This window comes from Epinephelus fuscoguttatus, linkage group LG3 (assembly GCF_011397635.1).
Source record: "Epinephelus fuscoguttatus linkage group LG3, E.fuscoguttatus.final_Chr_v1".
NCBI lineage: Eukaryota > Metazoa > Chordata > Actinopteri > Perciformes > Serranidae > Epinephelus > Epinephelus fuscoguttatus.
In genome coordinates, this window is record NC_064754.1 from 39,200,494 (window position 1) to 39,225,718 (window position 25,225).

Consider the following 25,225-nt stretch of genomic DNA (forward strand, 5'->3'; position numbering starts at 1 on the left):
CAACCGGGGCTGTGTCCATGATGCTCACAGAGACAATGCTAACATGTCAATTTTTAGCAGGTATAATCTTAGTCACGTTATTAACCCCGTTTATTATCGTAGTTTAGCATGTTAACATTTGATAATTAGCACTTAACACTACAGCTGAGGCTGGAGGGAATGTTATTAGTTCCACAGATATTTGGATGGTACATGAGGGAACACCAAAGTTATTACAATTATATTGAGGAGGATGTGCATGTCTACACAAAACTTACCCGCAAGTCATCCAACAGTTGTGGAGATGTTTCACTCAAACCACAAATGTCATCCTTATGGCAGCACTGTAGGAAAAGACAGGGGATCACCAAAGGTCATCAGTGTTATTCTTCTTTTGGGAACCATGAATGTCTGAACAAAATGTCATGACAATCCATCTAGTAGCTGTCAGGACCTTTAACTAAACAACAAGGATGTCACCTACATGATGGTGCTGGAGGAAGACGGTCGTCAGGGTTTTAACATCTGGGGGCCATGAATATCTGCACACTAGTTATGTGCAATCCATCAAACAGTTGTTTAAATATTACAGTCTGGACTAAAGTGGTGGACAGAGCATTCCTGGAGCTACACTGCTAGTATGGCTACTAACAGACGAAAACACAATAAAACTGCAGCAGACATTTGTCACATATAATATTTGCAACTGTTTTATTTTCAAATTGACCAAGAGGGGAGAAGGGGTTATAATAATAGCAAACATTTTGCTTCAAAATATTGATTATTATGACATTTGACTTTGGGGTAGATAAAAGGAGCACAGTTCAAGAGCAGAAGAAGGGATATACATACATACATACCATACAGGTAAGCATAGCACCGTTTTACACTGAATACTGGTGTTCTTCGCTTTGTGTATGTGTACAGTTTTATACTAGAACTAGGACTCTTTAGAACCAGATTGTGTAGTGGAAAGGTGATCTGTGGATCTGTGTGGAGAGGGGGGGGGGGCCTCGCTGTATTGTCTATGGTGTCCCATTTCAAATATCCTACACCTTAACTTTCATCACCTTTTAAACTCGTTTTCTAACCAAAAAAATATTGTTGCAATAAAACAGAAACATAAAGTTTGTAATGGTGAAACATTCAGGAGGTTCTTTTACAATGCAAAGCCTGTAAATAAGATTGCATTTCTGATTCTATATGTTGTAGTGAGAAACACGACCCCTCATTTTCCTTCATCACAAAGCCTGTCAAAGGTTCTCCATAATCAACAGTTACAACATCCATTTGTCTCTTTATAACACCTTTACATTCTTTGGGCTGGGTATCAGTGACACAAACTATAAACATTTCAACATTACCCTTTAGAGTGATGCCTTTAACACAAACTAGTCTATAGAAGATCTATATTTGTTATGTGATGGGTGGAAGACCTGGTTCAAATAGTAAGACGCTCTCTGTAAAGCCTCTTGTTTGTGGACAAAGTGACAGAGACAGTTAATCCCCACTTACTCGCACAAATTAGCAATCTAAATTAAAAACATATCTGGGACGGTTACCATTTGAGCCCGGTCTGATGTGTAGTTGTTGTGGTAAGTGTTTGTTGAGCAGTCTGTCATTGTAAAACAATAACGCACTGCCCGTCTTCTTTATAGCCTGACAGGTGACCAATGCTCTGCATTGCCTAACATCCTTTCTTTTCCAGTCACACATCTGTTTCCATATGAAAATATAATGGGTTACAGTGACGGGTAACATGCATACAAACTCTCTCATTCTCACACAAACATGTATTCAAGCTGAGCTGTCCCACACACACGGGCTTGCAGAATACTGAGCCCAACCGGAGAGGAAGTTTCTTGAATATTACAATTATTTCTTTATACTGCAACGCAAGAACTGATTGGCTATCGCCAGGGGAAACCAATGCTGACCCCCGAGTGATACAAGAAGTAGGATCAATAAGAGGAGATGCTATATTCTCACACACACACACACACACACACACACACACACACACACACACACACACACAGTCTTAACTACACTCTGAGACAAAACAACACATTCTAAATGCTCCTTTGCCGACCATTACACTTCCTCCAGTCCAAGGCTTTTCTGTTTTGATATGGCTTACAACTGTAGTAGAGAGGCTGAGCCCATTTCCATCACTATTTGAAATGGACTTGGGCTAAGCCCTGGTTTTAACTGCTGTTTGAGAACTGAGAGACGAGTGAACTGAACTGCATGAGGGTTTCTGAGGCCTAGGAAGAGATAGAAGGATCAAACACTGACGATACAGAAGACCATGAGACATTCAGTAGAAATGCAGGGTGAATAACCTAAATGATTTTTCTATATTCGTACACCATATCTTATCCTCCCCCCTTTACAAAATGAGAGCATCTTTTTAGTGTCTTTCGAGACTTCTCCTTTCATACTATTTTGATGAGGAAATAACAAGGAAGGCTCTTAAAGATGTGGGTCAAATATCATTCAGTCACCACACCCTTCACACTGACACTCTGGTCTTTGCAGCATCACTGTCTTATCCTTCCCGGTCTGGTTCCAGACTGAGGCAGAAGCGAAAAACTTTCCACATTCCTGAGAATACAAGTACCATCCAACAACTTCAAACCCTTACTAAGTCAATTATTGTAAGACACAAGGGGCAACAAGCACACAAACACACACACCAACCACGGACACTCTCATGCCCACTCATGCACACAAAGATTGTATCCCCAAAAACACACACTAGCTCACAGAATCACACCACAGATTACAAACAACTAGGTCTCGACAGTGATTTACTGTACACAACCACATCAAGTGCTAAAGTTTCAGGAGGTTGAGGATATACTGTTTGTTACTTATAGGGCTCTCTGACTGTTAAAAAATAATCCCTACTATATACACACGCATTAACTTTGTTAGGGGTAATATCTTGTTGGAAAATATATATACGCCTTTGAATAGTTTGCTTGAAATAAAAAAACAAACATAATGGACTATGTTCTTGGCACTTGGAATCACTAAACCCGTTATACGTACAGTGATCATTCTGCAAAGAATTCATTTAAACTGTGATCTAGTTTCTTGCCAAACATAATTTGTACTTACAAAGTTAAAAAGAGCCGTTTTTGTCTCAGAGACACAGTGTTTAAAAACACAACTTCCACAAAAAACCCCCGAGCCCAACCTAACTGACAGTACTTTAAAGCCTTATTCTGAACTTTTTTTAGAGAAAGAGAGAGAGAAGGGGGGGGAGAGAAGACTGAGAGAGCATGTCACTGCTCCATCTTTGACCAGAAAACACTTGAACAAAAGTAAAAATTCATTTTTCAAAAGCGACTAATAAAAGCTTACACAGTTATTCTTTCCATGCAATCATATAAAATACTACATTTCTGTTTCCTGTTAGGCTATACTGGATATTTACAAGTTGTTGTTGTTTTTTTTATCATACAGTAAATCTGTACACTGTCAGTCCACTTTGACACATCTTCAAAAAAAAAAAAAAGTCTGTCATCACCGTGGCGATAAGGTGTTTTTGTTGGGTTTCCACGGAGACTGGAGCTTACTCACAAGTCTGCCTCTGGTGAGGAAAAGGGGGATTTTAATCCATCCTGTTGCCATAGTGACAATCCTTGGTGAGTTCCTCGTGGACTCACGGGCTTTCCTCTTTCCTATGATTCGTTTCTTTCGGATGGAGGAAGGGAGGGCAGCGATTTTTGTGGAAAAGGAAGTTTATGACAGCCACACGACCAAAGCAAATGTATGCAGCAATCCCTTTAGAGTTTCAGTTCCCCAGGTTTTCTAAGTTTACAAAGACTTTACTGTGGTTGGCTGCTGACGCTGTCAGTCCTGTGCGACGACGGGGCTTTCTGCTGTTTCTGGGGTTGTGGTTTCAGCTGCTGCTGGTGCCTCTGGTGATGAGATTGCTGCTGCTGCTGTTGTTGCTGCTGTTGCCGTTGCTGCTGCTGCTGTTGTTGCTGCGGTTGCTGTTGGTGCGTTGCCTGGGTGAAGGTACCCTGTTGTTGGAGTGGGAAAGCTGCCTGCAGAATCAGCTGGGTAGACTGGTTACTATGGAGAAGACGAGTGCCCTGAAGGAAAAACAGTGCAAGAACATTAGAAAATGAAGCAGTTCTTTAATGTCAATAAAAAGCCTCTTTCTCTTCTCACACACTATGCAAGTAAAATAATTAGGTCATGCAAAACAGTGGTTATATTATCTGATTCTCTCCAGGATAAAGACAACAACACTTTTCACCAAAATAAAACATGTGAACAACTTGATATTTTGTCAAGATGTCTATTTAAATAAACAATATTTGCTGCCCTCTACTGATACCTGTAGGAACTGCTGTTGTTGCTGCTGCCCCTGCTGGCCACTCTGTGCCACTACAGTGGTCTGGTTTTGGCCATCTGGCTGACCTTGAGGCGCTTGGGCTGGTTGCAGAGTGAGAGTCTGGGTTTGCCCTCCCTGCTGAATAGACACAGGAGTTAACACAGAACAACAAAGGCTTGTAGTCGTATGAGTTAAACATATAAGAAATCCAGTTTTGTTTGTTTTTCAGGTCCTTTACTGATTCAAGACGTACATTAGGTTTTATCAGCATCAACTCTACAACTCCTTGAGATCGCTCACAATGGGTTCTCTATTCTTTTCAAGATATTTCTGGATGAATGAAAAGGGAAGGGGTCTATTGTATTAACTGATGTTACAACAGTACTGCACACGCTTTATTGACAAAAAAATCTGCTTGCACCGATTGATCAGCTGAACATCAGAATCAGCAAATATTCGTCTTGTTGACTGTCATCGGTGAATAAAAGGGCATTTGCCGATGGCAGTGGCTGATGTTTTTACATTGTGTGACAACAATTTTGCGCAGGCTAAAAATTAGTGTGCCAGAATGCGTCCCGGGAACAACAGACACTGTTGTTGTGACGAACCTCATAACGTCTTTGGGGTGAATGTTGAAATCAGCAGGAAGAAAGCTCATTAACGTTAGCTGTTAGCAGCCGGTGGTTGGAACTTACAGCAGCCATAGGTTGCGCGGAGTTACATTATGATGCATTCAAGCTCTTCAATAAAAATGAGTATTAAGTGAAGATAAACGTTAGTGTTATTATGATGCATTTAAATGTAATCCTGTAAAATGTAGTTTTGAGGAAGAAACTTGAATAAATACAGTTGTTTTTGGTTTTCATGTGAAACATAGTTATCCTAAACGTTTCTTGAATTTATTGGCATTCAAAGATAGAAAATTTCTTTGTTTCCCTGCCACAAAAGGGGGACTAAATGACGACAGCTATCAGCCAAATTGTTATTTTAAACAAAAGTATCATTATTGATGCATCACCAATTCTAGACTCACAAGTCAGTCTTTAGACGCTTTGCTTAACTAAAGACTGATGACTTTCTCCCTGATTTTGTGTTTAGATGGGCGGATACAATTTTAAAAAAACTCCCTACGTTGCAGAACCCAAAGTAAATCCACAGGGCGGTCCTTCAGTGGCTGGCTGAACTCTTGTGCTTGTAAACATAGTCCGACTGCGTTAAAAGTTTTAAACAAAGTCGCTGTAAGTCCTTCATTTCCACAATCTTGTGGACTGAGCACACATTTGATAGAACAGAATTAAATCTCTCTGCATCCATTTTCAAGCTCTCTGTGTGTTTGTTTCCTTGTGGACAAGAAAAGGGGGCGCGCACATTTCTGGGAGGGCGTGTCCTTTTAAAAAATACAAGAGGCATTGCTTTGTTGCCGGCCGTTTTCTCCGGTGTGTTAAACAGACTTTAGAAAGGTGTGTCCCCAGACTATCAGAAGGTGGAGATCTCTGATTGTCTGGTGGCGAGACTACACCAAATCTGACTTGTCAGATGATCAACTTCAAATATGAAAAAAATAAATAAATTGTTTTACAGAGATGGGGTTCATGGTTATCTCTTTGTGGACTACTTTCAGGCCTAGACTTTAAAAAATATTATTGATTTCTTTATGCAGACTCAGTTATTACTTATTTCTTTTCATTCCCAAACATCAGCATCAACTACAAAACCCTTTTTATGAATTAATTTATACAGGGAAGATATGCTGAGCAAATAATCCAATTTTGCCCACCGAGGTCATGGTTTTAATCCCACTGTATTTAACACCTTCACACTATGATCACACTCTGTCAGCACTAAGCAGCTGGGTGGTAATGTGCCTCACACATGGCCACTTGGACTTTTTTTTGACTCAGATACAGTTTCATTAGTTGCTCTATGACTCAGACGGCGTTGTCCTTACCTGCTGCCCACCGAAGGGGTTGTACGCAGTGACCACCTGCCCCATGAACATGGAGGTGGGCACCATGACTGCTCCACATGCCATCGGAGCTGTCACAAGCTTGGTCACCAGCTGCTGCCCTGCTGGGAACCTGGAGACAGTTAAACAGAGAACAGGGAAAAGAAACAGGAAGCAAAAATTAATTACAGTAAACATTAATTATACTGGATATCTACTTATCAAATCTTCTTAAACAGCCTGGTTACAGACAGGAGTTCTGCTTCCTTAGTACATATATACTGTACATACATACATACATACATATATATATACACACACACACACACACACACACATAGACATATATATACATACATATATATATATATATATATATATATATGTATATAGGTTTAGAGAGAATTAAGGTAGTTTAGGTATCAGGTTTGGTTGGTGTCTGTTTACCGGATCTGTCGGTCCTGTGTGAAAGTGGCCACTGCAGTGCCTGGCTGTGTGTTGGACTGCGGCAGGCTGGTGCTGATCTGCAGCACGTTGGGCTGCCCTGGCTGGGAAATCATCATGGTGTTGTATAGTGGAGCAGATACAGAGCCCTGGGTCTGTTGTTGTTGTTGTTGTTGCTGTTGCTGTTGTGGTTGTTGGGACTGACGCTGGGGCTGCAGAGTGACAATGTCGGGGAGGAGAGAGGGACATGATATGAATTCCTTTAACACAGAATAATGGTTTAAGACTTAATGTTTTTAGTAGTTTTAGATGTTGCTCCTGTTTTCTCCAGTTTTTCCACTTAATTTCATTCATCATTCTATTTGAGCATACCTACAATAAATTCAATAGATCATAAAGCTGTAAATACACAGAAAAAGAGAAAATAAATTGAAGTTTAAAGATAGACTTCACAGGATTTTCCTAAAAACACTGCATAGACTCAGACAGAAGCAGTCCCTCTATTACGATCATTTATGACCCACTAAAAGTGTTTTACTTTTACTGCAGAGACTCTGCCCTCTGCCTGTATTTCCTCTTATTTTCTGTGCTTGCATGTGTATGTATACCCACAGCTCTTGGGTGAGGTCGGGGCATTATAAAAAGGTGGCGACCAGGTGCCAGACCATAAGCAGCATGCATCTCAGAGGCCCTGCTCTCTCTCTCTCTCTCTCTCTCTCTCTCTCTCTATATATATATGCATGTTTAGTAACAGTACCCATGATTTCGCATAGTGTACCTTTAAACTTCAGTGACTACATAACAGATAAAGGAAAAGCCCCGTACAGACACTACTGGCTTACAGTATGCCTGCTTTTGATTCATTATATACAACATTCACTCCACAGAGTATGGAAGGTGTCTCTAACCGAGGTAAACATAATGGTCTGTGTGTTTTGCACTACTGTGGCACCAGCTATTGAACCACTACCACCACTGTCACCGAGTTTTCTGAGAAACCTCTCACATGATTTAACACCGACAGCACACCCTGTGGCTCTTCCTGTCTTCCTGTCATCAACATTACAACTTCAGAGCACAGTACTGTGTTTGTGTAGTCTGTGAGAATCTCCACATTAACTACCAATATTGTGAAAACTTCACACAGGCTGTATCCTCACAGGACGTCCAATGCCGAGCACATAATTGTTGGACCTTTTCCTTTAAAAGTATCAGATACTGCCAGTTTAGCCAAGATTAAAGAACATAAGTTTTGTCTAATATTGTGTGTGTGTATGTGTGTGTGTGTCCCACCTGTGTGAGGGCGTTGGTCTGCTGCTGCTGTAGGCTCTGCTGGGGTGGTGGTGCCTGCTGCTGGATGGTGAGCTGCTGAGTTCCTGAATGGACGGGGTTAATTGTTGTTTGCTGGACCTGACCGGTCAAAGTAGCTGTTTGCTGGACCGAGCCCACCTGGGGGAGCTGCACGTTCATCGCTCCAGTCGGCTGCTGCAGCAACATCTTTGGGGAAGAGAACACTAACTGTCAGGCCACAGTGGTCTGTGTGTCGAGAGTTTGCACTGCACTTGTTTTTCTTCTTTTATTTGCCTAATCTAAATATTATTGTTATAACAGAATAGACTAATTTAACGAGAGCAAATTATCTTCACAGGGCACACTCTGAGGTAGTGAAACAGTTTCCTCTGCATAGAACCAAAATAATACATAATGCATGATTCTTGTTGTGATCTAGGTCATGCGCAGCCAGGTAGAACACAACAGGAAAAGACAAAGCACAATAAACCTTCTGATCTTTAAAAAAGAAGAGAGGTTGCACGCTAGTTTTGCTCAAATAAGCAACTTTCCAAATTTGGAAAACATGGAGAAACCTGAATGTTACTGATAAGCTTTTTATTGTCTTCGAACATTTTTCAAAAAGGTAAGTGTGCAGCTGCTCTGAGAGTAAAATGAACCCTTTCAGTGAACTGAAGTAGCTCTCTGCTTTATTGTTTGATTATAATTGGCTTCCATTTGCTGTAAAAGGCTACAGCACAGCCAAATAAAACTGCCTGACTGACTGACACAATAAACTACAGTATGAATTTAATAAATATACAGTAAACAAACTCGACCTAAATCTATCCCATTCATATGACAAGGCTTCAACCTACATATAAAACTTCAGACAGCTATGGTGTTGTGAGTCTCCATCTTACCTGTATGCCCTGTCCCTGCACTCTCTGTAGCTGCTCCTGGATGTGTCTCAGCTCCTCCTGCTGCCGCTGGATGTTGGCTTGGATCAGTCTCGTCCTCTGCTCCAGCTGCTCCTTTAGATGCTGCATGGCATTCACCTGCGCTGAGAACTCCATCACCGGCTGTGGGTGGAGAGGAAAAGAAAAGGTCCCTTACTTCTGCTTATGTGTGCATGCTGTTAGTGGCAACTGTTGTTTTAATGTTCATTCGAAAAATCTGGCAAAAGAACAGCACAGAGTCCACAGTGGGTCTGCAGCTAATGATTATTTTATTATCTATTTGTCTAGCTATTATTTTCTCCATGCACTGATGTATCATTTTGGTCTATAAATAGTCAGAAAACAGTGAAGAATGCCAATCACAGTTGCCCAGAGTCGTATGTGAAGCCTTCAAATGTCCTTTTTTTGTTGTTTGTCTAATTATCCAAAAGCTTATGGCATGCAGCTAACTATCATAGCATACCAAGAAACCAAGCAAATATTAACAGGGTTCATACAGACATCACAAATGAAATACAAGGACTTTCCAAGTAGTTTCTCAAGCATCATTTTTTTCATTTCCGAGGACGTCAGTCAGCAAAAAGGCTAAGTCATTGTCAAATATCAATTTCCATTAAACATATATTATGTGGTCAGTGTCTTGCTTTTCAGCAAAGGGTTACTTGTCACACTCTTTCTATGCTTAACTATAAATTTCTCAACAAAACATCTGAATGTCTCAGAACCATCTGAAAGTAGCCCAAGGAAATGATGCCAGCTGGAACTCAAGTTATGTTCATGTCATGTTGACTTTAGCCACCTCAACATAGGCCTGCTGGTTTTGTTGGGGTTCTAAGAGTGGAGCAAAGTAAAAATAAACTATGATTATCAAGGCAAGGAAGAGAGGAGAGGGAGAGCGCACTGTGGAGAAGTAAGATGCCTCAGAATTTCAAATAAGAAAAAGCAAGCAATTTAATCATAATGACTTGATGAACAAAACTTTGGTCAAAATATTAGGCAGCGTTATTAAGTTAATTTGAATTTTCAGGGGCTATTTTCAGGGTATTTAAGTACTTGATGTTTCCTGTCAAAATTCAAGCACTTCAAGCACCTAGTGCAAACTCTGTTTTAAGCTTTGAAATCCTGGAAACACTGAAAAAAAAAAAAAACACTTCATCTATTAAACAAAAATCTACTGTCGTTTCACCAATCTCACCTGTACATTTGTCTGTAACTGCTGTGGTTGTTGTGGTTGTTGTTGTTGCTGCTGCTGTTGTTGCTGTTGTTGTTGTTGTTGTTGTTGCTGCTGCTGCTGCTGCTGCTGCTGTTGTTGTTGTTGTTGCTGTTGCTGCTGCTGCTGCTGTTGAGTGATCATAGCGGGAGTCACACTCTGGCTTGTGGTCTGAGAGCTCATAGACTGCAGATACACAGATAATCAAGAGAGTTATGGTAACGGAAGTGTAAGAAGTTTTTGTATTACCCTTCCTTAACCACACTGCATTTATAAAACAGCACGATTTACGTTACTCATAATCACAAAAATGTGTATATGTAAAAACAAGAAGTCTCAGTTTGTTATGTGCTGGTGTTTTGGCCAATCAGGGCTCACCTGGCTGCTGATGGATGAGCGACGCTGTGATGTCATCTCCATGGTGGAGGCTAGTGACTGCCGGGGAGGCGTGGCCGTGTCCATGTGTAGCTTGGAGGCTGTTGCTGCAGACAGAGTCATTGATGAGTTAAGAGTCATACTCAGACCCTGCTGACAATATCGTATCATCTGACTGCAGAGCTTTCAGTCCCATTCAGCTCCAAACTGATGTGTCACTGGCTCGTCTCTAGAGCGTGATATAAGGGTCTAACTGTTTGATACTATCGATGTGCATGCGACTTTGTGTGTGTGTGTGTCCTTACAAGTGCAAGTGTTGTCAGAGACGTGCGATGAGGACTTGCGAGAACTTCGTGAGGAGGTTGAGGGTGTTCGGCTGCGGTCAAATCGCTCCAGAGCCTCCTTGAGGCTGGACGTATTCAGCTGCGACTCTGAGCCCGAGTCCTGACTCTAAAAACAGGTAAGCAGAGGAAAAAATACACTTGACAGCCGATCCTTTAAATATAAAAGTCTGCCTGCATACAGATGAAAATGACAGGGATTATGGTTCAGTGAGCAATGGGCCATTCAGGATAAAATATACTGCATGTGCTATAGTCTTACATTACATTAACAATAAATAATGTACAGCTATTAGATGGACAACCAAAACAGCTCATTTCTTTACAAATATAACTGAATTAACGTGAGATTGACAGCCATTATCCTGGTGTCTTTATCTGCTAGTAAAGAGTTTAACCTATGATACATCTGTTGTTCACACCTTAATGTCTTCACTGATCAAAGGGATTGAGATAACATCAGAGAACAATAAGCATTTTGCCAGAGATCTGTAGACAATGTGAGAAATGTTAAAGGGCAGTAGCAACTCAGTGACAGAAGTTATTGGATAACAAATTTGGGACAAAAATGCTTCCTATTTTGCTTCCTATTGTATGAGACAGTTTCCATTAGAAGTTTTTGGGCTTTACTTTGTGAGCCTTGTAACATGTTGATAATATGATGGACTCTAATAAAGGCTTTAACACGTGGGGGGCTTGATGAGTAAATGACACAAAAATGTAAAATGCTTTCCCACATCAAAACTGTTCATAACAGCAGGGATGCAAATTTGCAACGGGTGCAATAGGGCTGCCATTTTTGTGAAATTGTGACATGATGTCTGTTCCACACAACATACCTGGCTGATGCCTTGTTCCGCAGAGCTAAAGAAAAAAATCAACCTTGTTCCAAAAAGATAATGATCATGTTCTGCATTCTGCAAAAAATACATTAACTTGCAAATTATTCATGGGAATAAACACCCCCAGTGATGAAGGCCTTCAGGCTAAATATATTATTTTGTATGTTGAATAAATTGTCACTGGAAATTTCAGTCACTCAACTGATAAAAGTTCAATTACAATTCCGATTAATTATGATTGATTCTGGTACTTCTTTTTTAATTTTGATACACAGGCTTAGACAACAATTCTACAACTCTTTTTTTTCTGTGCTCTCCAGTGTGCTGTGCAGTGTACTTCTGGGGACCAAAATGTCCCAAGATTTTGCTGCGGAGTGAGCGCTTTTGACTTTTCATGCCACTCTTTGGTACAGACGGCTACGGACATGATGCAGCGGCACAGAGGAGGAGAAACTTCCATCGTCAGGCAGGTAACATTATCTTCTCTCTTCTGCTTGGAGGTGGTGAATTTACAGCTCACAGATACTTGTTTGATATCTAGTGTTGGTAAAAAATGCTGTCGTACATTTCACACTGTCACACTGAGCTTTCCGCTGAGCCCCATTCAAACTTTATAAATTTATATGGAAAATAACTCAAATCTGATTCAAATATAGACTTGTTGTAGGTGTAATTTCTCACCTTATTTGCAGTGACTTCTGGGTTAGCCTCCTCAATGCCCAGCTCTCTGCGCTGTTCTGCCCTCACCTCTGCATAGCTGCATTTTAGACAAAAAACAGAGGGTTTTAGGGACGACTCCAATGTGAAGAAAATATAGAAATGCTGTGCCACTGATAAACATATCACAAAAGTGCATATGAGGCCGTTTATTATCACAGACTCTTAACAATGGTTTGGAAATGTCTCATGAGCAGAACAGAGAATCTGCAGTACCTGACTACTGTGTGCGTGCAGACAATAAACTCCGGTCGCGAGTTCCACTGGTGGTAGGTGATGTAGTAGTGCGTCTGAAGCCAGATCCACTGTTGACCTTTAGTCAGGAAACGATAGTAGCAAGACTTCCCTTTACCATACTGCATCACTGAGCAGGAGAGAGACAGAGGCAGACAGGAGCAGAGTTGTCAGACACAAGCAGAAAAAGGCCTTGACAAAAAAATATTAATTGAAAATGTGTAACTATGAGTCCTCACAATGTTCGTGACACTTGGCCAGTGTCTCAAGGTCGTCCACATGGTAATAGTCGTACCCTGATGTTCCCAGAACCTCAAAAGGCAGGTAGCCAATGATTGGTGGAGCTCTGAGAAGGAGAAGAGGCATCCTTATCAATTATGCTCACACACACACACACACACACACACACACAATAAGGAAGGTAGGCTTCACAAAGTCCTTGAGCGCAAAGGTCAAAGTGACACAGACCAAGTAGGTGCTCTAAGCTTATAGTAAAGTATGTCACAGAGGTCAAACTTGATGTGGCTCAAAACTACATCTCTGCTGGAAGACCATTATTGTGTTGTACTGTGTTGTTCACGTTAGAAGTGACATAAATAGTTGTGTGAAGAATAAAAAAAGAGAACACTTCCACACAGCTGGCTAATAACAGTCAGTTTTTGTAAAGTTACAGAGATGGCCAGACACAGACCGCCCCAAACTGACATAGAAAAAGTGCGACCACCCTACAAGCACTTCTGACAGATTATAGTCCCAATATACACTTTGCAATTAGGATTTTCTCTGGAACCTTTTGGTTCATTTTTGATTTCCAAGCGACATTACCAACAGCTGAAGATCAAAATGTCTCTGGACACAACTGGATAGACCTACAACCAATTACAGCAATGGAACATGACATCGCACTGAGCTATGGACAAATATAAACAGACTACAGGGTGTCGAGATGAGCTGTGATGATGTAGCATCAATATGTCTGTGATGAAGGGTTGCTGTTTTTGGGATCAGAATTTTAAAACAGTACTTGAACAGAAAGTTCCACATCAGCTGCAGCCATCTTGGTTGTTTACCATAATGCCTCGATGGCACTCCTCTTTACTAGGCTAGGTTTATGCTCGCAGTCCTGTCCCCAGCGCAAAGGTACACGAGCCAAATATGACATCATCACATATTTTGCGTTAAAAGGCCCCGCATGTTGTCAGTTATGGTATCAATCCCGCCCCACATTAGATAAACAGTTGTGACTGGCTCGAGGCAAGCCAGGCTGTGTGGAAATCTGCCTAAAGCTGAAGGGGACCAGACGTACAGTATCTGTCAGAGCAAGTAAAACATGAGCTCATAGATTTGTCTGGTTCCCATGGCTATACTGGCAGCTTAAGGAGTGATACACATATAAATGTGTGTGTGTTTGTGTGTTCACCTGTGGTCTAAGAAGAGAAACTTCCATTCTAGACTGTGCCTAGAGGTGAATTCTTCATTGGGCTCCTCCACTGTACACATCTCCTATGAATACAAAAACAACAGAAGACAGACAGTGTATTAGATAAATGATTTATTAATGACACAGTGTGATTTTATTTTTATATATGTGTGTGTGTGTGTGTGTGTGTGTGTGTGTCCAAGGCTACCTTGATAAACTGAGGTTTGGCCAGCCGAACAGTGGCTACAAAGCACACCTGGTCATCAAATGCAGGTTGTAGTGACCGCTGTAACACCCCCGCTAGACCATTCCTCGCAACATTGGGGACTGAACAACACAGAGCAGAGTTTGCCTTGGTGTACCCCATCACTCAAGGAGTACACAGTGTTCTTGACAGTGTTACCTTCAACGTATAATGAGCTTTACACAGAGCTTTGTGTCACTTTGTACTGATCCTCTTTCTTGTGAAATTAAATATCTTAACTTTTAAGTAATGGCTGCCTTTCTTTAATGCTATCTAGCTGTTCTAAAAATTCTCACAAGCAATATTGTTTGATTGACAAAAAACAACTTAAAAACATTGCTATTCAGGTGGCATACCATTATTGAGTGATTTGAAGTTGCCAATGAACTTTACATATTCGTAGACAGGCGGTTCTTTGGGGTCAATGGTCCCTCGCAGCATATGGCAGCAGAACTCCAAGTGGTTCTTTGCTGGAGACAAAAAAAAATGATGTTATAGGTCGAAAGTCAGAGTTAAGTAAAAACAAACGTAAAAAAACAACGATTATTTAAAACACATGAACAATGTGAAAGATGTAACAACATTTCATGGTGCTGAGAGGAAATCATGCAAAAAGTTAGACAGTATTTTTAAACTTTTTGTGGTGCTGCACTAAAAATCAACTGTGGCTCTTTGTTTAGCTATTCCAGTTTGAGAAGATGGCTCAGGGCAATGATTATTATATCCACAAAATTGCTTCTTTATAAAATAGACAGGACAGGATTTATGCACACTAACAAAATTAGCCACAGAGTCAAAACAATTTAACTATCTTTACTGTTTTTTTCTGTACACCATCAGTATGTTTTATTTCACTCAATGGGATAAACATGGCTTTCTAGTTTCATATGTTGTTTCTGTCTTGTTTTCTTTCAATATTAAGGCTGAAACTCACATTTATGGCTTTAAAAATAAGATAACAGCCACATGCTGTGTACCATGATGTGAATGATATTCCCATATAACCACCAAACACACAATATAGCACTGTATTATTGGATAATGCTGAGAAAAAGCAGCAAGCATGGTGTAATGTGACTTGGGGTGTTACTGACTCTTTAGGTAATCAGAGTTAAGGTTGTCGTGGTCGGTGGGGTGCGTGGACAGAGCCTTGTACACCTCGGAGTGTTCCCCTACTGGCAGGAAGTTTAACAGGTTCTGGTCCACCAAATCCGTCTGAAATTAAAAAAAAAAACATGTGTGCATTAAAACACACACAAAAAATGGCTTAACCATTTCTACCATGTCTAATGTGTCCAGACACAAAAAATCTGGCTGAAGCTTGTTCTACAATACAGTGGCTGACTAGTATCTACCAAGCAAGAGAAATCACCAGATGTTACTCACCGGTAGGTGTTCTAGTAGTGAGGTGACACTCTCAGAGACGTAGAGGATGTTCCCATCAGTCATTATTGCTATAAAGAACCCATCCAGAGCCTGACAGAGCGAGACAAGATAAAGACAAACATCTGTAAATGAAACATTAGTCTACAGCACTAGGCTGTCAACTGTTTGTCTTTTGTTAAATGTCGACAAAATAAACAATGAGTCAAAGCTGTTGAAATTATATTAGGGCTGTCCCCTGAAGGTCCAAGATTCAAATCATCAGTTGGTGACTGAGATTCTGCATGTCGAGTGGTCGTTAGAAATGGGGAATTTACAGCTCGCAGCAGCTTAATACAATACAGTCTTTGACTTTTTGCTTGATATCTAGTGTCAGCAGAATATGTTGTTGCACATTTCCAATTTGTCGTTACTGTATTTAGCTGTCATTAGCTTGGACGGTCATCTTGGTTTTTTTACTACATTACATGAACACTGAATGGTCCGCCAGACCGTATTTAAACTCTCAAACTCTATATGGAAAAAGAGAAACGAATGGTCGAATATTAGACAGCCAAATCTGATTCAACTGACATAATTCTGAGAGGACAGACACTGAGTGGTACAGCTGCTTTTTACTTGATTTGTTAAGATGATTTAGACCTAATCTTGATCTTGGTCACCTACCAAAAGAGTGAAGTAACGATAGATATACTGTAACACCTAACAGACAGAATTACAGTACAAAATGTGAGATTCCTGACCTCCAGCATGAGCTGGGTAAACTCCTCATTGCTAAGAAACGGAGGTTTCCAGTCCTGCCTGATCTCACTCGACTCCGACTGGGCTGCAATCTCTGGTGAAAGAAACAGAAAGCAGATGGAATTTTTAGGAAGAAAAATCAAGTCTTTCAGGAAACAGTCAAAACATGATGAGGCAATGGGACATAAATGCAGAGCAACTCGGTACACCAATGTATTGACAGTACAAGGCTCAGAGTGAAAACAAGGCAGTTAAACAGAACAAGAGATAACAGAGTGCACCAATGAAGCAGCAGCTGAGTTAATTATCATGCACAGCAGTGATAAGAGCTAGGATTGAAAAGAACAGTGACACACAACACAGAGCTCCAGACTAACTTTTTCCACCGATGCTCCCAAAAGATTTAGGAGCACCACCTGAAAAGACATGCAATAACATAATCCTTTTTTTTTTCCATTTGAACTGTTTTAACTGTTGATAAGTGCTTTGGTAATTAATAGACAATTTGACAAAACAACAACGTGCAATTTCTTAAGTCACAAGGAAACTCTCAGCTACACAGCTCTGAAGTTTGCTGGTGTTCGTTGGGAACATAGCTAACCTTACCTAATGTTTACACGACAAGTATTTATAAATGTAGCTACTTCATGGTGCACAAAGGTGGAACTTTAATTTTTGCAATTGTACATATTTATACAGTAAAAATGCTTTAATTTGAGTCTGTGTGTAGTCAGAGTTGTCCTTAATTAATTTTGATTAACGTCAAGACTTTTTCAGCAATCCAAAATGAAAGAATAAAGTAAATTCCCTCCCACGTTAGTGGCATTTCTTAATTTATGAAAGTCTCAGGTAACATGTTTTACGCTTCCTTTCAACATAATCCAATCAATCTTATTTTCAAATGTGTACTTTGTATATACTCTGTGTTTACTATTTATTGTGAAAAGTGGATGAATTCATGTGAGTATCCTGAGCTGTTTCACAGACATAAAGGTCAGAATAGGGGCACTCCCATTTTAGCGGCAGCTGGTTTGACCACGAAGATGAAAGTGACAGTGACGATGCCCTCTGAATGACCAGAGAACAACAGGACAGGATGTGTTTCAGCTTGGCTGACTGGGAAAATGTCACTTACATCTCCATGGTCAAACCTGCCACAGAGTTGAAGACAGACAAAGACAGAGCAGGGCGGAGTCTTGGCAAGCAGACGCGAGCAGATGCTAACATCACTCGTAAATCAACAGAAACACACCATGTCTCGCTCCTTCCTCGTGTTTTATACAATATATGACGATGATTTTGAAAAACAAAAATGTGAGCATATTTGCAAGTTGCACTGGTACTCCTACTTATAAAATTTAGTGGCACTGTCTCAAAATAAATATTGTTGCAAAATCAACTAAATGGTCACAGTCTGGAGCCCTGACACATGCGCAGTAATCAGCATGAGAGAATTACAATATTAAAATGGTGATCAGCTAAGATCATGAGTAGATGGGATGAGAGGAACAGGGTGTTAAGTTGCTCCATCACAGAAAAGGAAGTCATTAAAGTATGGCATACATATTAATCAAAAAACATTAAGTCAACTTCACATAGTTAAATAGTTAAAACTAACTGCAGAGTAATTTACAGTACCCATGTCTCATAAAAGAGTAATAAGCTCTAGTAATGAGAGTAAACAAACACAGACCACAGCATACACAATCAGCACTAAATATAGAAGTGTCCACCCTGTGAGGTAAGGTGCCCTAACCTTTGTGTTTACACAGGAAGTCAATGCTTTTCTGCAGGATGGTGGACTTGTCCATCTTCCTGGTGTTGCCCGGCAACATCGTGCCGAGTTCCTTGATGAGGACATTGAACTGGTCTCTCCGCTTCTTCTCAGACTTGTTACGGGACACACTACAATCAAAACCACAGTGAAACATTAGAGTCCAAATGTCATTTAGTCAAAGTTTCTTTCTGACAAACATTTTAAAGAGACTTTTGGTTTTGATTTGAAAAAAATAAAACAACACTGAAAATCAGTGGGTGTAACATTTTTGTCATGTGAGCCTATAATGTTACAAATTAAGACAGTGTGGCTTCTGTGAACAGCATACCACAAAGACATAGTATATTCTCTACAGGAGCTACAAACTCACTCATCTTTAAATGTCTCAAATGTTGGTTAATTTAACAAGTGCAGGTCTGGTCTAGACACAACCCTTTAAATACCCTGTGATGTTTTATGAAGAGAATTAATGTATTAATATTTAACACATGCTACAAGTAGCATCACTCCAGCGTGTTCATCTTTAGATCTAGCTTACCGTTTTGCTTTGTCCTTTTCATCTTCTTCCATCAACCCATCAAAGATGCTACAATCATCCCTGCAGGAAGAGAAAAAAATATATATTTGCAGTTTTCTCCATCTCACTCTATGTTTTCCTGTGTGTGCACGTTTGTTGGCAGCTTGAAAGCAGATATACATTGTTAATAATAGCGAATGACGGATGTTGGCTAATGAGAGGATTCCTACATGCCAGGAGCATGTTTATTTTTGGGTCACACAAAAAAGAGAAAGAGAGGGAGAGAAGGAATGTGTTGTGCTTGCCAAGAAGATTACGAGTGCATTTGTGAAACAGGGCATGTACTTGCCTAGATTTCAATTAATATGGGTCAAAACAAATACTTTCATTTGTACTGGCGGGTAATTTCTGGAACTGTTATTTAAAGGGATAGTAGACAATCCAACCTTTATACCTTATTACATCACAAAAAGAGTTTTAACACTCTAGTTTTGCATTTGGGAGAGATTTGATTTTGTTTATTAACATTTTTGGACTGTCCAATGTATGAATTTTGAAATGGGCATAGTTCCCCTTTAAGTGAACGCTGTGTTTCGAATATTTACACCACTTTACCTTGCTGTCAAAAAACCCTTTCTGAGGGGGAACTGAAGCCGATATCTATGCTCTCTGAAAAGCCAGACTCCATTAACAAACACTGTAATTTTACCTTGCAGAACATGGGAGCTGCTGGTGTACCGCTGCCTCCATCAGTTAGTATGTTTCTGTTATCATGTGACTTGTGAACTATCCTTTTAGTATCTTTAAAATGTGACTATTGATGCCAAAACATAAGAAGTTTCTTAAGAATTTTATTGTAGCTAGTCATTTCATAATAATAACAGTAATTATAATTATTGTCATTATTATTATTGTTATAAATGAGAAGCTTTTCTTTAATTAATATTAAACACTTATGAGAATAATGTTTTTTGCAAAGCTATATAGGAACATATTTTGCGCCTAACACATGTATAGTGTGTTTGAATGTCATTTATGATAAACTGACATATTGCACATGTGTGTTGCAGCATACCCTATGCTTGATGTCATGGTGGCTGCTGATCAGGGCTGTGGCTGCAGTGATTTGCTCTTTAGGCGTGAGGTAGGCATTTGGAAGACCACCTGGAGAGACAGGAAAACGAGTATTGTGTTAGCTTAAGTGCCAGTTATGATTACATCTATTGCAATTCACTTGACTAAAAACATGAGCAAATGTTTGGGCACACAACATACTGCAATATCATTCTTTCTATTAAAATAATGCATCACTTTTAAATTAAATCTCATCTTGGCACCAAAAATTGAAATCAGACTGAAATGCAAGCAACTAAATGCACACACTCACACACACAAAGACAAACAGGTTCACTGGTCAGGTCTCAGATTTATGGAAGCTTGATGAGTCCTTGCTAAAACATGCAAAAAAGAAAACAAGTATCTGTGTACAGTATGTGTTTGTGAAAGGCATGTTTAATGTTTTGAATGTTTTTTTCATGCAGTGTGCCATTCTCCAATGCTAATCACAACAATAAGTGTTACCCCAGGGTTCTATGGCTTTCTTTGGCTGCTCCTTTTAGACTTCATATACAACTGATGTTTCAGAGTCAGCATTACTGAATATTGAATATTAGCACAGATGTCAGAAAAAGACCATATTTGTGGTCAATATAACATTGTAACATATGCTGCAACATGTGTTGGGTAAGGTATCTCTAATTATAGTGTAGTTACATTTACTCAGTTGCAAAGATGTATGACCAAACCTAATTTTGTGTGTGTGTGTGTGTGTGTGTGTGTGTGTGTAGACACTTCTCACCCCAATGCGGTTTATGCACGTGGTCAGTTAATGTCTTTTCTCAGGGGTTGTAGAAAGGGTTTGGGGTCAAAGCTGACTCTATGGTCAAAACTGCCGTTGAGGTCATTGAGGTCACGAGAGGGCACCAGACAATGGGAAAGACATGGTGATCAACCAAACCTGCGAGAGAAATCAGAGTAGAAAACTCAGGTCATGGGGGGTCATTAGGTCAATACGAGGGAAGCTTAATGCAATTTTACATCTTTAGTGCAGAAGAGATAGTGAAGAAAATTAAGTTTTTGGTCAGATAATAAGTCCAGGGGCGTTGGTGGCTTAGTGGGTACACCCCATGTACAAGGCTGTTGCCGCAGCGGGCCGGGTTCGAATCCAGCCTGTGGCCCTTTGCTGCATTCATCCCCCCCTCTCTCTCCCCTTTCACACTTACCTGTCCTGTCCATTAAAGGCAAAATGCCCCAAAAAATATCAAAAAATAAATAAAAAATAATTAATTGGCGACACGGTGGTGTGGTGGTTAGCACTGTTGCCTCACAGCAAGAGGGTTGCCAGTTCGATCCCAGGTGTGGGAGCCCTTCTGTGCGGAGTTTGCGTGTTCTCCCCGTGTCAGCGTGGGTTCTCTCCGGGCACTCCGGCTTCCTCCCACAGTCCAAAGACATGCAGATTGGGGACTAGGTTAATTGGTAACTCTAAATTGTCCGTAGGTGTGAATGTGAGCGTGAATGGTTGTTTGTCTCTATGTGTCAGCCCTGCGATAGTCTGGCGACCTGTCCAGGGTGTACCCTGCCTCTCGCCCGATGTCAGCTGGGACAGGCTCCACCCCCCACGCGACCCTCAAGAGGATGAAGCGGTTAGAAGATGAATGAATGAATAATAATTAATTATTAGTTTTACTGTGTTTAACAAATTTTACAGTGCATCATTTAGCATATATTAAATTGGACCCTGCTGCAAAAAGTACAGCTGCTTCTAATTAATACTGTCTGACTTTCTAAACAACTTACTACTAAACAAACTGATAAATAATTAATGAAACAGATTTAATTAGGTAAGACTCTTGAAATTCCAGTGACTGCAGCACACAGTCTTTAAAGTGCACATAGCGTACATCAGTGCAGCAAGGAAAACCTGCAATAAATCAATTATTATGCTTAAATTATTAGTACTTCAGAGACTCTTTAGGAGCACAGTGACCCAGTTATGAAAAAGTGGTGATTAAGAATTTTTTAACTTACTTTCTGGAATGTCTCTTTGCAGGAAAAACTAGCTGCTTTAGTTCCTATTCTTCCAGGCACTGACAAATGCTCACAGGTCGGCCACACCTCACCTGCAAGACAAAAAACCCAGACCCATTCACAAACATACCAGGGTGCCTGTGTTCACTGTTTACAGTGGATGCAAATTTTAGAGGCTAACGAGTAAAGTAAACATGTTAATTGCTGCAAGTTAAAAACAGGTTATTGAAGCTTCAGTCAACTAATAAGGTGTGTCTGACCAACACTCCAAGACTAAAATACACTCATACTACTTTAAGATCAGGACTGTGATTGATGCTTGTTTTAATTTAGAATAAATCTACCTTTTTTTTTTTTTTTAAATTAAAAGATCTATCATTCGGTTTATTCACTGTCACATCACAGTGAAAAATGGCTTCCTGAAGCAGAATGCACCCACATTAGAGAAGCTGGCATTTTTGCTAGAAATTTAAGCAATTAATCTGTTACTCAAATGGTTGATATTTTTTGTCAATCAACTGTTTAGGTTAGGCTCCATTATTTTCATCATCAGAAAATAGTGAAAAATGCCCATCACACATTCTCACAGCACAAGGTGGCATCTTTAAAGTGCTTGCCATATCTGACAGTCTAAAGCAGCAAATCCATACAACTCAGAATGCTGACATTGGCATTTTTTCTTTCATGTAAAAATCAAGTAATTATTTTTGTGATGTTGTGATGAACACTTTGACTGTAAATTCTTTAACTTGTCAAGCAGACCCAACACCAATCTGACAACATGACACCTCTTAGACTGAATTGTGTCCCCATGATCTAAAAGGATTTTGCAGGGGTTTTTTGTAAGATATGACAATAGACAGGAAGGCCAGAGTGGGTACAGTATACCTATGGATAATATTATCACCCTGTTAGATTAACACTACCTTATTTAGGGTGTCTACAGGCATCAGGCACTTAAATTCAATGCTTTCTGAGACCCTTTCAAGACAGTTTTCAACCAAATTTAAGACTGACTTTTGGACAAGTCATCTTTTCTTATTCAAGCATTGCAGGCTAGTACAATAGTTAGTCTTACATAATGTGGTCCTGTGCAGTTAGGGTTTATGTAGGAATATGGTATGGGATATATAAAATGAAAAGACCTGTAACACATTTGTAACATGAGAAAAATGCATTTTCACACTGAAGATCTTTACTCATTTTGACAAAAAGAAATTCAAAGATGGATAAATCAAATTTTTGCAGCAGACCGTTTAAAGACTTTTAAGGCCTAAAATTTATAAAACTGAATTTAAGACATTTAATAACTTTTAAAGAACCTGCAGACACCCTGATCTTATTGCACAAATGTTAGTGGGAGACATTTGAGAGATGTGGGCATTTCATTTTTGACTGACCATCTTAAGGATCCCATGTGTCCCTGCTTTGGGCTGCACTGGCCTGAGCTACAGTCATTCCTGATGGCCAGTAAGTGATGCCTCATTAGACTGTGCTTCCCCATTGGACGGCTCTGTCTACTGTATACCACTGATAATGAATAAACACTGATAATGGCAACATGGCCCATATTATAGAGTCGACCACACCAGCCATTAGCCATCAGATAATACACGGTTGCAATTTAAATATACCTTTTAGTGCCACAGGTGTTAGTTATACAACCAAAAGAGAGCAACCCATATAATAGCTAGCTAGCAGGCTAACTAAGCTTGCTACCGAAAACTGCCCATTTAACTGTGAGATTTAATGCTCTTACTGCCCCCGTTTCCTCCTCCTACACTCACATATGCTCAATAACACAGTTGTGACAGGCAACGCGTTTCACGTTTACGGAATAATAAGGAATATCAGCCTCTATCACGGCAAAGCAGGCACCAAGCCTCAAGCTGTCACGCAACAACTGACATTGAAGACGAAATAATCTGTAAAATATTACCGTTGGTCCTCAAACACCGCGAGAGAACTGAGCCCAAACATCCGCGCGGGGAAAGATCCTCTCAAAAGCCGACGAAAACATGAATGTCCGCCGCGGAGAAATGTCTAAAACCAGCGATGGTGGAAACATTTTCGCGGCAGATGTATGTACACACACACACGGTCCCCGGGCACACACATACACACGCATTGACAGGGAGACGCGCACACGCTCGCCCACTCGTACACATAGACACTGGCTGCTCTGAATGTGGGTCACTGGGCCTTGCTCTCCCTCAAGCGTGCGGAAACAGTCCCGAAGCCTCCTCTGCAGTCCGACCGCTTCCGCACGCTTAAAAAAACACCGTTTACCGACCACCACGGCCGTGCTATTTCACAATCAGCGACCACCGCTGGCTTTGGATATGCATTTAAAAATCCTTACCTTCGCGAATAATCGACGGCAGCCTCCGTGTTTTGCTTACTTGAGCGTTGCATCGAGGCGGTGGGGGCCAGGAGGACTCCGGGTTGGGGAGAAAAACAGGAGGCCTACTTCATATTACGACGTACAGTCATGCGCAATAGAGACAGTAGGGCGCACTATTTTGCAAGTACAGTAGCAGCGAAACTGAGAGGATCGCTGAGTGTTCTTCAGAGGGGAAATGACTCCGCGCGTTTTTGTGGCTTTTCCAGCCGGGCCAGTCCACTGTCAGTGCCACCTGGTTTATGTTAGAGAATAAAAGGGACAAGGTAGCGAGTCTGCATCCTGCAAATGAAGGCACTCAATGCGAGCGACGGAAACCACACCGGAAAGCCTTATAATTCGTATTTTATTTAAGTATAGGCTTAATACTTAGACTTTAAATGTTAAATGCCACCTTATTTAAATAAACACACACATTTATATGAGTATGCATGATCGACACCACCATATTATTCGCGCGAACACACAGTTCACGTTAGATTGAATGGACTGTGAATGTGACATTGGACGGTCGCCAGGAGGGTGCAGCGCAGGGTAGGGATGGCCCTGCCTGATGGCAAGGGGTTTCCCCTTTTATCGACATCCAATCAGAAGCTCTACAGACCGTGACGCTTGCCTATACTGTGTCGAGGTTCCCCCAAAGTCATATCATGGTGCATTTTGACCTTTTTATGAGGCATAATGTGAGATTTCACGTTTATTTTACATTATCTTCAAACCACCATGACATTTTTATTGACATGCTTTTATTGGCATAACATGACATGATACACAGAAGTAAGAGCATTATTGCCTATATCAAAGTTTACCACCCCTTTCTGGGCAAAAACAGCATTCATAAACAAGGTAACATTAGATACAAGAGATGACAGAGGAGTTTGGTTATGTCATGGTCTCAGTGATGGCTATTTATGCTGTATTAATGTATTAATTCATTGTTTTAATGGATGAGAGAATAATATGTAATCAACAAATCAAAGATATAC

At 40.4% G+C, this 25,225-nt stretch overlaps 1 protein-coding gene across 3 annotated transcripts; it reads right to left on the reverse strand.

Annotated features, from left to right (window-relative positions):
- Positions 1 to 681: 681 nt before the first annotated feature.
- On the reverse strand, positions 682 to 24,345 carry LOC125886623 (circadian locomoter output cycles protein kaput-like). Of its 3 annotated transcripts, none has more exons than XM_049572958.1 (24): positions 24,201 to 24,345; positions 21,839 to 21,930; positions 20,610 to 20,768; positions 19,827 to 19,915; positions 18,773 to 18,832; positions 18,214 to 18,362; positions 16,460 to 16,551; positions 15,720 to 15,809; positions 15,428 to 15,548; positions 14,690 to 14,803; positions 14,298 to 14,416; positions 14,090 to 14,172; positions 12,909 to 13,015; positions 12,652 to 12,799; positions 12,400 to 12,475; positions 10,841 to 10,985; positions 10,539 to 10,642; positions 10,146 to 10,346; positions 8,915 to 9,073; positions 8,016 to 8,219; positions 6,726 to 6,934; positions 6,282 to 6,411; positions 4,337 to 4,468; positions 682 to 4,088 (listed from the first exon to the last, which is right to left on the reverse strand). In XM_049572958.1, exons 4-24 carry the CDS (start codon positions 19,841 to 19,843, stop codon positions 3,819 to 3,821), a joined length of 2,730 nt encoding a protein of 909 aa, XP_049428915.1. In that variant the 5' UTR covers positions 19,844 to 19,915; positions 20,610 to 20,768; positions 21,839 to 21,930; positions 24,201 to 24,345; the 3' UTR covers positions 682 to 3,818. The 3 variants fall into 3 exon arrangements, with proteins under 3 accessions (XP_049428915.1, XP_049428913.1, XP_049428914.1); XM_049572956.1 differs by having other exon boundaries at positions 4,337 to 4,471; XM_049572957.1 differs by lacking the exon at positions 24,201 to 24,345 and adding an exon at positions 23,778 to 24,120 and having other exon boundaries at positions 4,337 to 4,471.
- Positions 24,346 to 25,225: the final 880 nt, after the last annotated feature.